Below are 14,732 nucleotides of genomic sequence, written 5' to 3'. Positions count from 1 at the left end.
AAGCTCTGAACTCAAAGCAGCTTCACCAAAAGCACATCTGCTTGGTGAAACCCCACATTCTCTGTCCTGCATTACTACTTTGTTTTAATAGAAACACTATTTGCCTTCACAAGTTGAAAGGAAGCATTTATTTATTTATGGCATAAATGGTTAATTATAGAATCAGTGATTAAATGAATTACTTCAATTAGTAAAGCTGTTGATATATAAGACAGTGTTCTGAAACTTCATGAAAACATCTTCAATAAGTAAAAATATCATATTATCACATGTTGCATCGTTGAATTGATTTTAAAAAGCCAATATATTTATAATGAACAGTAGGAAGCATCATACATTTCACACTGGAAGCTGTTAATGTCCAGACAATCTTCAAACATGACTGTGATTTTTATTTGTTGCTGATGCATGGTTTGCTAAAATAATGAGTAAAATATTAAATATTAGCAAAACTATTTAAAAGGGCAGCATGGTGGTGGAGTGGTTAGTGCTGCTGCCTCACAGCCTGACGGTTGCATGTTTTTGCCCTGGCCTGTCTGTGTGGAGCCCCCCCCCCCCCCCCCCCCCCTTCCCCCCTTCCCCCCTTCCCCCCCCCTTCCCCCCTTCCCCCCTTCCCGTGGGGATAACAGGTGATCAGAACATGCCATCACTTTTTTATCTAATCAGGAAGATAATACTAATATTCTGCAACTGCTGATTTGTTTCAAAGCTTGATCAAAAACCCACCATTACTCTCACAACAACAGAATCTGAAGCTCTTTCATTGGAGGTTGATGTTGGAGGTTTCTATAAAAAGAAGTGGAGACACATGGGGAAGACAATGAAATGGAGGAAGACGAAGGTGAACTGAGCAGGAGGACATCCGCTGGTGGTAGGGGGGGTGGTGGTGGTGTTGTTGACAGAGGATGGAGACAAAAATGTCCCCACTGCCTGAAGGAGAAAGGGCTCAAAGTATTTCAGTGTGGTAAAGACTTGTTCTTGAGTGGTGGAGTCAACCGTTAACACTGCCACCTGGAACCAAGATCCATCCTGCTTACACATCAATGGACCTCCAGAAAGCCCCTTAACAAGCAGGAAATATGGAAATGGTTAAGTTCAGCGTACCAATAACTTTGGATGCACCTTATGAAAATATCATATTTGTCTGTTTCTAAGTCTTCGTCCTGGCAAAATTAGAAAACATAAATTCAGTGTCATTATTTAAAAACAAGCATGTAATACACTACAAATATTAACTGTAAAATTGTTTGTTAATCTATTCAAGTACATACAAATTATGCATAATAATAATTGATTCAGTGTTTGCTGGGGCCGGTGTGGAGTTTGCATATGCTCCTGGTAACTGCATGGGTTTCCTCTGGTTACGTTGTTACTTCAGAGAGTCCAAAGACATCCAGTTAGGTTGGCTGATGACTTACCCCTACGGGTGAACAGTTTTTAGAGAATGCCACGTACCCCACCTCTTAACTCTTGCTCAGTGGTGGGTCTACAGTACCAGCTCCAGGCCCCACTCTGACCCTCTACAGGTAAACAATGGATGGATGAATAAAAATAACTCTATTCTTGTTATTTACCTGATCCAGTGTAAAAGCTTCTGTACAAATGCTGTCACTCGATGAGTTCCCACAGTCCACCACCGTGGTTTGGATCTCCTGCAGAACTTGCTCCACTAAAGTTGAGAAAATAAGAAAAATGGTGACAAGTGGCATCAGAACCAGTGTCATTACTGTGTCAGCCTAGTGTTATGGACTCACCCCCTGCTTGCCCAGAGCTCCATCCTGCAGCCCAGCACGTGGAGCCCACGCTGAAAGTTCGTCCATTGTCCAGACAGATGGGCTGGGTGTAGTTGGACAGGGTGGGGGGGGTCACCAGACGCAGAACCGCTACATTAAATCCAGTCTGTTGGCTCAGAGTGATGTTTGTCACATTCAGTGTCACCTCAAAGGGGTCTGAGCCTTTTTGTTTCAGACGCCCCAGGACGACCGTCCAATCAGATGCTCTGGGTGACCTAAAGGAAATAACATGATCTAAATTAGGACTGAGGGATCTCATAACTTTAAAACATCTGACTGGTACAAGCCCAACAGAAACTTGTCAGATTTGGCCTGATTTCAGCCCAGCTGGTTGCTATTTGTGAAGGATAATATTAATTTTGTCCAACTTTTTCTCCTTTCATTGTAAAACCAAAAAACATAAAACAATATTTATTTTTGTCCACTCTATGAATACAGCCATCTTGTTCGATCAAACTTTATAGGAATTGTCAATGCACATACGTGACCAGCGGCTTAGGGGTTTAGCTTTAATACAGGGACTGGGTCTTTACAGATTCAGAATATCAATGGACATGTTTTTAACTTTCTACTAAAAGCATATTACATCAAAGGATACAGTTATGTTGATTATCCGAATATCAAATCATGTCAACTCGACTTTTTTCTTAATGGTTAGAAACGTTTCGCTTCTTCAGTCTGAATAAAGTGGCTAGAAATCCCAGTCATATCCTCCAGAGTAGCCTTTGTTCCACCCTGGCCTGAATAGGCTCGTTAGGGTGGGAGATGGAAACAGGGTGGAGTCATCAATGAGTAACAATTACTCCCTAACCCCCTAAACCCTTAAGATGGGGGTCGTTAGGTGTGGCCCTCTTGGTGGATGTGTGATGTGGTCTTAATCTTCCTGGGGATGGATGATGGGGCAGCATGAAAAATGGGAGACAGGTTGTGCCTGAGGCCTCCTCCTCTGTTGAGAGAAGGATTCTCCATGTGAACATAAATGGCTTCACCTACTCCCCTCTTAATTCACACATCCACCAAGAGGGCCACACCTAACGACGCCCATCTTAAGGTTTAGGGAGTTAGACTCGTAATCGTTACATCTTGATGCCTCCACCCTGTTCCCACCTCCCACGTTAATAAACCCATTTAGGCCAAGGTCGAACACAGGCCTACTCTGGAGGATATAACTGGGTTCCCTGCCATTTTATTCAGACTGAAGAAGCTGCTTGGATAAGTACCAAAACGTTTCTAACCAAGAAGAAAGAAGTCCAGTTGACATGATTCAATCTTCAGATAACCAAAGCTGGATGACTGAGAATCTTCACTGGCAGCTATATTTCTTATTGTCAATAAGAACTGTGAGAGAGACAAACCCTCCCTACCCTGTTCATTAGACCTTAATGAAGATCATTTCCTAAACCAGCTGCCCACTGAGGCGACTGTGTAACACTAGAGTAACTAGCAACAACATTTAGTAATATTACATCCAAAATGTGACTCCAAGTGTCTCACTTTGAAAAACAGTCAGCGTTGCTCAGCACAGAATCCACGGCTACCAAAGTCCCACCACACACATGACTTCCATTCTTCTGTAAGCTCGCCATCCAAGGCCACTCACCAGCTGAAGTCACTGAGCTTCTCTCCAGAATATGAGAATTCAGTGCGGCCTGGCCACAGACCACAGCTGGAAAAAAAAAGACATAGGCAGCTTTTATAAAACCATGAAAAGCCAGATACATTTATTTTAAATAAAATAAGTAAAGTTACATTTACAAAGATACCAAACACATTAGGCTGAATACTGGCATTGTTTAAAACTGAACATATACAAGATTGTTTATTTTTTCAGCATAGTCACAAAAATGTTTTTAAATACAGATGTAGAAAAAAATGTTTTTGTTCATGAAAAAAATAAAAAAATCCACAATTTTGTCTTAAATACTTTAAAGGAAACATAATATGTGTCATTCAGTGTAACTATTGTACAAGTTTCTTTACTACACAGCCACAATAAGATGATATAAAATCAATGTCATCAGTGATAAAAACTATGACACGCTGTGATTTATTATATGTCGGATGGACATGACAGAAACTCACATTTAGCTGTGGCTACTGGAGGCAGGGTAGTAAGACGAATGGTGGCTGGACGGAGGGTATTTGCAGGAAGGTATGTTGAACGCAGGGTGGTTGAACGGAGGGTGGTTGCACGGAGGGTAGTTGGACTTAGGGTGGTTGGAGGGAGGGTTGTTAGAGGCTTGGTTGTTGGAGGCATGGTATTTGGAGGGAGAGTGACTGGAGGCTGTGTGGTTGAAAGGAGAGTAGTTGGAGGAAGGGTGTCTGGAAGAAGCATTACTGGAGAGACGGTGGCTGGAGGACGGGTAGCTGGAGGGACTGTGGCTGGAGACTGGGTGGTTGAAGGCAGGGTAGTTGGAGGGAGTGTAGTTGGAATAAGGGTGTCTGGAAGAAGCGTTGCTGGAGGGAGAGTGGCAGGAGGCTGTGTGGTTGAAAGGAGAGTATTTGAAGGAGGGATGTCTGTGGTAAGCATTGCAGGAGGATCGGTGGTTGGAGGAGAGGTGTCTGGAGGAAGCGTTACTGGAGGGATGGTAGCTGGAGGAGGTGTGTCTGGAGGGAGGGTGGCTGGAGGCTGGGTGGTTGAAAGTGTAGTTGGAGGAAGGCTGTCTGTAAGAAGCATTGCAGGAGGATCGGTGGTTGGAGGAGGGCTGTCTGGTGGGAGGGTGGCCTGAGGGACTGTGGTTAGAGACTGGGTGTCTGGAGGGAGTGTGGCTGGAGGCTGGGTGGTTGGGGTGGATGTGGTTGGAAGGAGGGTAGTTGGAGGAGCGGTGTCTGGAGGCTGGGTTGTTGGAGGGACTGTGGCTGGAGGCTGGGTTGTTGCAGGGACTGTGGCTGGAGGCTGGGTGGTTGGAGGGAGTGTTGTTGTAGGGCTTGTGGTTGGAAGGAGGGTAGTTGGAGGGACCGTGGCTGGAGGCTGGGTGGTTGTAGGGCTTGTGGTTGGAAGGAACGTAGTTGGAGGAGTGGTGTCTGGAGGCTGGGTGGTTGGAAGGAGTGTGGCTGGAGGCTGGGTGGTTGGAGGGACTGTGGCTGGAGGCTGGGTGGTTGGAGGGACTGTGGCTGGAGGCTGGGTGGTTGGAGGGAGTAGGGTTGTAGGGCTTGTGGTTGGAAGGAGGGTAGTTGGAGGAGTGGTGTCTGGAGGCTGGATGGTTGGAGGGAGTGTGGTTGTAGGGCTTGTGGTTGGAAGGAGGGTAGTTGGAGGAGCGGTGTCTGGGGGGAGCGTAGCTGGAGGGACTGTGGCTGGAGGCTGGGTTGTTGGAGGGACAGTGGTTGGAGGTGGCGGTAGGCCTGGACAGTTTACACTGAGGTCACTGTCAGTCCCATTGGATGTGAAGGTGACAAATCCAGGTGGGTCACTAGTGATCTGGCTGTTGATCCAGGACTGGTACCGGGACACTTTGTTGAGGACTCCCGGTAAATTAGGGCTACTGCAACCACTTCCAGAAATCACAACCCCCCCTAGGATCCAGCGACTGTTCTGTTTGCTCATTAGTGGACCACCATCATCCCCCTTTAAGGACAGAAACATTCAGTAAAAAGACGCCACAAGTAAAACACCAACATACCACATATAAAAGTGATCACCTGACAGGGCCCCTTCCCATCAGCAGGTGCTCCAGCACACATCATGTTGTCTGTGATTGTTCCTACTCCATAGTTACAGTTACACTGTCTGTTCCCCACAATTGGAACTTCAACCTCCTTTAGGTTGTATGGGACAGGAACGGTCCCTAAAGATTCAGCAAACAGGTTTTACAGGACAAACTAGAACAGAAGATACACTGAACAAGTAAGTGCTGTTTGAAACATGTTTGTCTGCTGATTTAGTCGGTTTTTATCTGTCTTTAATAGTTTTAGGAACTGTGGGTAGAAAGCTTTGCTCTTCTGAAGTGGATTTGGTCAGTTGTTGGCCGTAGTTTCAGCTCAGAGCATTTGAACATCACAGAGCATTCACACCTCTGACCTAACGAAGGCACAAAAACCTGTGTGACTAAGTCATTAGTGTGACTTCGTTCCATCTTTTGCTACACAGCTGTTCAGCTACTGGCACTTACAGAAGCCTTGATCCCCCCACAGAACCCTGCTGAACCCCCCAGAAGACAGGACTCCTCTCATCATCCTGGGAGACTCGAACATCCACCTGGACAAACCTCAGGTTGCTGATGTCCTTGCACTTCTGAGTATGTTCTGGACAGGTCCCCACTCAACCCACAAAGCTGGTAACTAACCCATTCTCACCCAGAACTGCATGACAGACAACATCTTAGTCACTCATCTGATTTACTGGATCACTTATTCATTCATATCACTGTCTTTCTTCCTAGACCCTAAATTTCCCCTGCAACTTCAGGTGTCTCATTCCTAAGCAGTTTCCCCTGTAGTCTCTGTAATTGTGTCCCCACCACAGGACCTCTCCCCCCTTGATACAGACACAGCCACTGACTGAGCTTCTGCACTACACTTTCAACCTGTTTGGATCATCTCTGCCCGTCCCTCAGCTCCTAATCCCCAATCCACGAACAATGCACTTCAACTCAACCTCTCCAAGACAGAAGTTCTAGTCTTCCCAGTCAGGACTTTAAATGCAACACAGCATCAGCATCAACATAGGATCTTCAGTGACTGTCCTCACAATGTTTGAGAGCCAATTCTTCCCGGGCAGAAATTCTTTCAATTTATTTGGTTGTAGTAACGCAAGCAGCAGCAGTAGCAGTGGCAGAGGAACCTAGGCTGGACATGGACAGAGTGAGACAGAGCCAGGCTGTCAACAAACAGGGCAGTGCATCATTGGCTGAGCAGTAAGTCCTCTTCTTTTTGTAAGCATCACTGGACGATGTGTTACGTAGGGATCACACATGGTGTATGTAATTATTTTTTTGGAAGCAGTCACAAGTCTGTCCCTATAGAGGAATAGTGTGCTTTCATGTCTCAGTCCCTTCCTGATGATAACACGCTGAAGACATTTGTTAGACCAGGATAAAAACAAACTTGGATTTGGTGAGAAACTGAATGTTTGAAACTCCACAGGTTCTTTTCACTTTTAGCACCATTACCAGAATAACCTGCTTCCTGCTCTGAGAGAAGAGAAATATGTGTGTGTTCTGTCCAACACATGTATTATGGGCTGTAATATTAAATATTTCACTTTGTTTAACTCACTGTGTGATCTGTGAAAATTCTGATCTGTTAACTAAACCACGACTATTTGTGGTATTTTGTTACCAACTGAGGTGAAGAGGGATCTAATTTTTTCATGTGTAAATGTTTGAACCACGGACATCATGCTTTTCTCTGAGGGTAAATCTGTTCCGGTGGATGTGCGACTCACCTTCTGCATTTCCGATGTCGCCCCACCCAGTGACCCAGTGACTGGTGCCACTGTAGTAGGTGCTGTCTGAAGCTGCCAGGCAGACGGGCAGAATGTAGTTGGTGAAAGTCACCACAGAGGCGAGTTTCAGGAGGGAGATGTCGTTATCCCCAGTACTGGCCACATAGCTGGGATGGGTGATGATCTGTGTTACTGTCAGAGCGATCTCAGAGGAGGTTGAAAGAAATAATCTGTAACGACCCAGGACCACTACAATATTTTTAATGTCGCTGCTGTGGAAAGAGAAACAAAACAGTGCAACGTTATTTAAAAACGGGTCAAGAGCATTTCCCCAAATTTGTGAAGGTTGTACTCATTCTAACAGCTTAGTCATTTAGTGTGTATTACGGTGTTTGCACGAGTATTTTTAAGTGCAAAACTGAGGAGTGAAAAGCAGAATGGAATCAGAAATGATTGATGTATTATGAGACCTGGAGATTAGATCGAAACATTCCACCCATTCCTTGTATATAAATGGCGTATGTGCTGAATTTCTCTGGATTCCAGGCACAAAATGTGGACGACAGGCCACACAACACATTGTTTGCGCCTCATATTGAGGCTAAAGGTCATCGTCATCATGCACTAGAGTCGGACCCAGGTCTCCCATGGAAAAGTCCTGTGTCAGCGTCAGCACGTAACGCAGAAGGTCTTCACAAAGCTGCACTTTTTAACGCCTCAGGACTGAGAATGGGCCGGACGCCACCTGCTAACTCTGCCAATAGATGATGTTATTACTAATGAATAGTCGATTAGACTGCCTTCATTCTGTAAGAGAGACAGCTGGCTGAATGCTGCAGAAGTTGAAGACTAAACGTCAGCGTAGATGTGAGGCTCACAAAACGTTTGGGATATTTGACTTTCAGGTGAAATTTTAGAATTAACAAAAAATGCACTGTGACCTTTCCAGGTGAATGTAATTTGACCTTCTCTAAACCTTCGAATGCACATTTCCAACTGTTCAACGTTTCAGTACAACACGCTGTTCTGTAACAAGGTGATTAACAGCAAAAATCCCAAAGTGAAACAACAACTGGACAATAATTTGTACTTAAACAGTCCTCTTCATCGTGCAGTTTGACACCTGTTGCTTTTGTTTCAATAAATTGTTTAAGATGAAGAAATTACCATTGCATGCGTCTGTTTAAATGCCCTACTTTCATGATATAATATCACTGTAGCATGAACTTTTTACACTTTCCTGCTCTTAGTTCTGGGCCAGAAACGTAAAACTCAAAAGCTCAAAAGTCAGTTTATTCGTCTTTGGTGTCTCTGAAGAAAAGGCCAAAGAAACAAATAAAGGTGTGTCCACCTGAGAAACCCAGGGCTATGAGCTCAGTTTAGCTACTCATCTATGTTCAAAAGCTTGTCTGTATACAGTACAACTGCTTTTTGCTCTTGTGCGGGAAGAGTTTCTTCCTAAAAAGAGCTGCTTTCTGCTGCAGATCCCAAAATAATGCAATGAGCGTGATGAGCGTGAACCAAAACAGTAAACTTGTGGTCTGAGCACTGAGCTGTAGGTTCATCAATAGCACTAGTTCCTAAACTTCTCAGGACGGTTGATTTGGAAACAGCTCACCTTGGGGAGCAGTGAGCAGCAGTCAGCACCCACTGATTGTTAATGAGGGATCCTCCACAGATGGCTGAACTGCCGGCCACAACGGCCTGCCAGGGCCAGTAACCTTGAATGGTGTCCTGTCCTCCGATAATCCTGGGGTTGATCGGACTTTTACCACACACTGAAGAACAATACACAGCAAAAAGCAAAGTGAGTAATAGAGTAGCCACTGCTTTTCTTCATAGTGTGTGTGTGTGTGTATTCTTAAGATTACACTCTGTTGGTTGAGGATTATGTCCACAGCTGGAGGTGGTTCCTTAGAGCCCACTGGCTCATTAGTCCCCCCCCATTTTGTAATATTTGTTTACAGTTTTCAGTCTTTATTTCCTTGTGTGAGAGATTTTATTCATATAGGTTGTTTGTGACTTTGATGAAAAAAAATCAACTGTTGCTGCTGCAAATGTGTCTTGAAGATTGAAGAGAAATGGAAGATGATGAAACAAAATGAGAGAGTGAGAAGTGCTGCAAAACTAAATGAGTGACACAATGTTTTGTCACAGTAAGTAATTCCATCACAAACTGACCTTTACATTTAGCCCAGAGTGGACACCGCTGTCCCCTGAGTGGTTGTCTGCCTGCTAACAAGGTCTGATATATAGAGTCTGAGGCAGGAGTTCAACTCAGCTCTATCAGGCTGTGATCAGTATGACTTTCAGTCTCATGTACAGATCACACTGATCTTTATGTTTATGACTTTATTAAATAACTGGCTGGGACAAAGTAGCAGGTTCATGAGGGAATGTGTGTCTCCAAACTGATGGAGCATCAATGTCCAACATACAGGACACAGCAGAGAGACTTTTTACTGTAAAGCGAACTGGAGGCTGTTACACACATTCCATGACGGAAATTCCACCTCCATTCATTGTTTTTATTTTCAGCAAATGCCAAAATATTTTTCCCATAAAGAATCAAACACTTTTGCTGATGAGTCAAGTTTAAAGTTTTTAGTTTTGCTTTATACATTCAACATTTTTTGCAGTGAGAACATTAGTGTACTGCATGAAACTTATCTGAACATTGTTAGAACCAAACCAATCTGTCACCAGATAGTAGGTCAAACACTGTAAGACTATTTGCTTTACTACTCACCGTAGTTGTTCCAGTCGAAGGATAAATTAAAAAAGTATTAGTATTTCAGGACATTGTCATGTAGGTAAAGCTGCAGCATGATGACACTGACTGAAGGAAAACAATAATTAATATTGGAATAATAACCCTGCACATGACAGGCACTTACGTTGGGCTGTGGGTTGTGTGGGGACGGTCACAATTGGAGACAGAGTTGGACAGGTGTTGTTGAGCTCACTGTCTGTCCCACTGGATTTAAAGGTGACAAAGCCCGGCTGGTTGCTGGTGATCTGGGTGTTGATCCAGGACTGGTACTGGGACACTCTGGTGTAGACCCCTGGGATTTGAGGCAGAGCACATCCTGTTCCAAAACTGGTAATTCCCCCCTGGACCCAGCGACCGTTCTGTTTGATCACCATTGGACCACCAGAGTCCCCCTTTAAGAACAGAGACATTATGGAGAAACTGCAGGAAATGACATCAGACAGAACAGATAAGAATGATCACCTGACAGGTGTCCTTCCCTCCAGCACGTAGCCCAGCACACATCATGTTCTCTGTGATTTTTATGAATCCATAGTCACAGCTACACTGTCTGTTCCCCACAATTGGCACCTCGGCCTCCCTCAGGTTCTCTGACACGTCTAAAGACAAACAAAATTGGATTCGTTTACATGGACATTGATACTGATACGTGCAGATTCAAACAGAAGTTTGTATCTTAACCCACAGTGTCATCTGCTGCTTTCAACTTCTACTGTTTTCTATTCAGTCATTTTGGTTTTAGTTTTATCTGCATGTTTAAGTTTATTGAGACATTCACACTGAATTCAGTATCAGTGCTGTGTTCTCACCTAATTCTATCATTGCAACATCCTGTTTCCTAAGTCAAAGACTTAAAACTTCTTTCTCTATCTTTACCTTTTCTCACACACGATGGGGAGCTGGGGCTTGAGTTGCTAACACCTGGAAGTTTTCACCTACAGCACCTTTCAACACGTAGATCGTTTTGAATATCACACAGTCAGGATAACTGAACCACATCCACGTGATTGCAGATCTATAAACCACGAGGCCAGCTGAGAAACTTCTGCGATGAGCTCTACATGCTGTTTTCCCATTTCCCTGGAGACACAAACATCCACCTGGACAAACCTCAGTTTTCCTGACTTCCCTTTAAAGGACAGGAAGACAGGAGACATTCCCTCTCCTACTAATCTGTGGCTCACTGACCTGAGCCACGGACCATGCTCAGAACTGCTTCAGAAGAAGTGGCACAGGTCCAACACTGCTCTTGCTCTTGCTGAATGTCCGGACCTGCTTTTGATGTTTTTTCAGTGTCATTAAAGCAAAAACTGATATATATGTGCATAGGAAGAAGTTTGTATCTTTATGTGCAACTCTTCCTATGAGTTCTGTTTTCAGCAGGTTTTTGAATATTTATATATATATTCAAAAACCTGCTGAAAACAGAGGTCTTCTTTATTCTCTGTTGTTCTGCTCAGAGTGGCCGTGACGACCCTAAACCAGGACAGACCCTCCACCGTGTTTCCCTGCAGGCTGCAAGCATCCATTCTCCCACTTCTCTGACTCCTCACATAATCACCTTAGCCTATAGAAACAATTGTTTTCTGACATTTTGGTTTTTAACACTGTGCACATGTTTCTCATGTTTTGTACTTGTATTCTAATAAAGAAAATGCAGCTGATCAGACCTCATATAACCACAGTGTAATGCAGGGAACCTGCACAAACTGTAAGTTACTTCTCTGAGGGGAAGTGTTTTTAATTTTTGTAGCTGAGAAAACAGTTGCCGTGGTCAGGTTGCTTCTCTACCCACCTCCAGCCTCAGTAACGCCCCAGCCGGTGATCCACACATTGGTGCCGCTGTAGAAAGTGCTGTTTGTGGCTGCCAGGCAGACGGGGAGGATGTAGTTGGTGAAAGTCACAGCAGAAGACAGTTTCAGGAGGGTGATGTCGTTGTTCATTGTATTGGTGTTGTAGCTGGCATGTTTGATGACCTGTGCTACTGTGCGAGACACCTCATTGGGGCTTGTTGATGTCAAGCTCTGGCGACCCAGATACACCACCAGACCAGTGGTGGTGGTGCTGAAGTAAAAAGAGAAACAGGTCAGTGCTGAGCTGAGCTGAGCTGAGCTGGGACAAACAGAGAACTTATCTCTATAATCTAGTTTGTGAGGAGATTGTTATATGTCACATCAGAGAGACATTATTCTTCCACATGAATTGTTTTACACTCAAACTACACATAACTTACTCGTGCATGTGTCCAATGATGTTTGTAATAAAAATTCATAATTATATTTTTTATGAACAGTCCTTCGTCACACAAATGTCAAAGATAAAACAGCACTGTGCTTCATAATGAAAACCTGAGGTTTATGCTGTATTAACTAAAAGATTCTGCTAATAACATCACCTACAGCTGACTGGAGTCACGAGCTTTTAATTGAGTCCATGTAAAAACTGAAGGTGGTTGGTCCAGGCCCAACACCTCCACATGTTAGCGTGTTGTGGTACTGAGATTTACCCTCAGTACTCACCGAGGGAAGCAGTGAGCAGCTGTCAGCACCCACTGACTATTAATGAGGGATCCTCCACAGAAGAGACTCCCGCTCTTGAACAGAGCAGCCTGCCAGGGCCAGCTGCCTGGAATGGCATCCTGTCCTCCAACGATCTTGTTGTTTAACAGCGGATTACCACAAACTGAAGAGAGAGAAAACGTGAGCAGCACTGTTCCCACTGTGGTTTGTCAGGACGATAAACTGTTGTTGGAGGATTAGATGCTGTGAGTTTGCAGCATCATCTCTGAATTCAGGCTTCTGCATGGTTTCTGCTTCAGGATTCAAGGTTCAACACAAAATACTACTGTGGATTTTTAAAAGTTGTCCATCAAAAGTCTAAAAATCTTTTTTTTTAAAGTTACAGGAGCAAAGGAAATAAATAACTCTGACTTACCATTCAGCTGTGAGTGAGACTCTGACAAATTAAAGGAATAAAAAAATGTATTAGACATTTCTGTATTAACTGACATTCTTGCCTGTTTTTATTATTTTAATTTCATTTCAATGACTAACTGACTACACAAGTTACATTTGCTAATGTCACAATATGGATTTAAAGCTACATTGAAAATAACATTATAAAGAACAAAACCCATCCAAATAAGCTGCGATGTGTGTTTTTACATTTATTTTAACTTTCTAAAGCCTTTATCACTTTTATGTGAGGATCTCTTATAAACCCAATATTTCAGAGCTATTACAACTGTGTGTGACTTTACAAATGCTGACAATGGAAGACAAATTCAGTTAGCGATTTCAAACGTCATGAAATGCCATTAATCTCAAGTTTAGTCACAGGAATAAAAGCTAAGAATAATTTTTTCCTTTGACAAAACGACACTCACACTCATTAACATTCTATTACTTTACCATTCACTCTCACACTATCTGAGACACTGGCCCGGATCAGTGGAAGAAGGTTGGAGACCAGTGTCTCTCCCAAGGACACAGAAGGCAATTAGTGGGCATTCGTCTCTGCCAGCTAAGTCACACTTGTTCCAAATTCAATTATTTTAAAATAATAATTCTAAAAAGTTTTGTTCAGTGGTGATTATTTCCGATCTACAAATCTAAAGCAGCAACTATTTGAGTTGCTCAAAATGAATGTGACTCAAAACATAAATTGTAGGACGTGGACATGACACTTGTTTGTCTTAACTAAAGACTTGACTTGGGAATTTCTAGACTTGTTCCACTCTGACAGGTACATTTATTACAAAGATTTAGGCTGTAAAATCAGGTTAATTATTCCTGTATCTGTACAGTATGTCAGAGAAGAACATAGTACATGTTGTCATTGCTCTTCATATAGTTTGATTTTCTTAGTTTTAACCTCAGTATTCACATTTCTTTAAAAATCTTTAGTTTGTTGTTTTTGTGATCTAGAAACATGTTCTGTAAAAGACTGTAAGGCAGCAACAGGGTAATGAAATTTAAGTGTCATATTAAAAAGATTCAGATGAAACTACTGTAAATAAGAAATAAGAAAGACCATTTGTTCAGGTCTCGTACTCATAGTGGTGAACGGACCCTGTATGAGATCCAATAATTCTGGACTTTACAGAGCGTTAGAGAACAAACTCAACCTGTATAAACTTAGTTCATTTTCATTTCTCCTGGATTTGATAACTTACATAAATTTCACTGATTCACACTGAGACAGAGTCCACTGACTGTGATACTTTCACATCTTCCCCAGTGTTTGTCCTCACACAGCAGTAAGCAGATGTGAAACCTGATGTGTTCAGGTGTGGACAGTGAGGAGGTTCTTACCTGGTGTCAGCAGAGTCAGCAGAGTCACCACACACATCACTTTGTAAGAAGCCATCACTGTAAGTCCTGAATCATCACATCTGATCTGGTATAAATACTTTCTTCTGTCCCCCTCCTTCCCTCAAACACCCCTCTCTCTGCTTTTCTGACAAACAATGGACCATTCATACCTTTTTAGTATTTGCATTTCTTATTGTTTCACTAAATCAAGTCAGATTCTGCTTCTTTGACAACCAACGGGCCATGCAACAACACTATGTTCTCGTATTTCTCTGTTTCATCAAACCAAGTCATGTTCCACACTGATGAATACACCAGCTGCTCTGAGATCTGATCATTTGAACATCAAATTTTAAACATTAAATTAAGTTTTGTTAAAGGTTGTTTGTTGATTCATTAAACTACAGATCCTGTACCATCATGGATGGACCTCTTTGCTGCTGAGGGACTGATCATTATTATCCATCTGT

General features: G+C 43.1%; 1 protein-coding gene across 1 annotated transcript; it reads right to left on the bottom strand.

The window, feature by feature from the left end:
- Nucleotides 1-786: 786 nt before the first annotated feature.
- LOC137138030 (transmembrane protease serine 9-like) lies at nt 787-14,317 on the bottom strand. The gene is made up of 14 exons (XM_067524935.1): nt 14,263-14,317; nt 12,884-12,904; nt 12,469-12,631; nt 11,745-12,013; nt 10,412-10,548; nt 10,074-10,341; nt 8,795-9,005; nt 7,177-7,448; nt 5,433-5,578; nt 5,054-5,358; nt 3,288-3,455; nt 1,755-2,008; nt 1,575-1,669; nt 787-930 (listed from the first exon to the last, which is right to left on the bottom strand). The coding sequence occupies exons 1-14, from the start codon at nt 14,315-14,317 to the stop codon at nt 787-789; spliced, it is 2,508 nt and encodes an 835-aa protein (XP_067381036.1).
- Nucleotides 14,318-14,732: the final 415 nt, after the last annotated feature.

This window comes from Channa argus, chromosome 12 (genome assembly GCF_033026475.1).
Source record: "Channa argus isolate prfri chromosome 12, Channa argus male v1.0, whole genome shotgun sequence".
NCBI lineage: Eukaryota > Metazoa > Chordata > Actinopteri > Anabantiformes > Channidae > Channa > Channa argus.
Note: the sequence above shows the minus strand (reverse complement) of the source record. Positions and strands in the feature narration are given on the sequence as shown.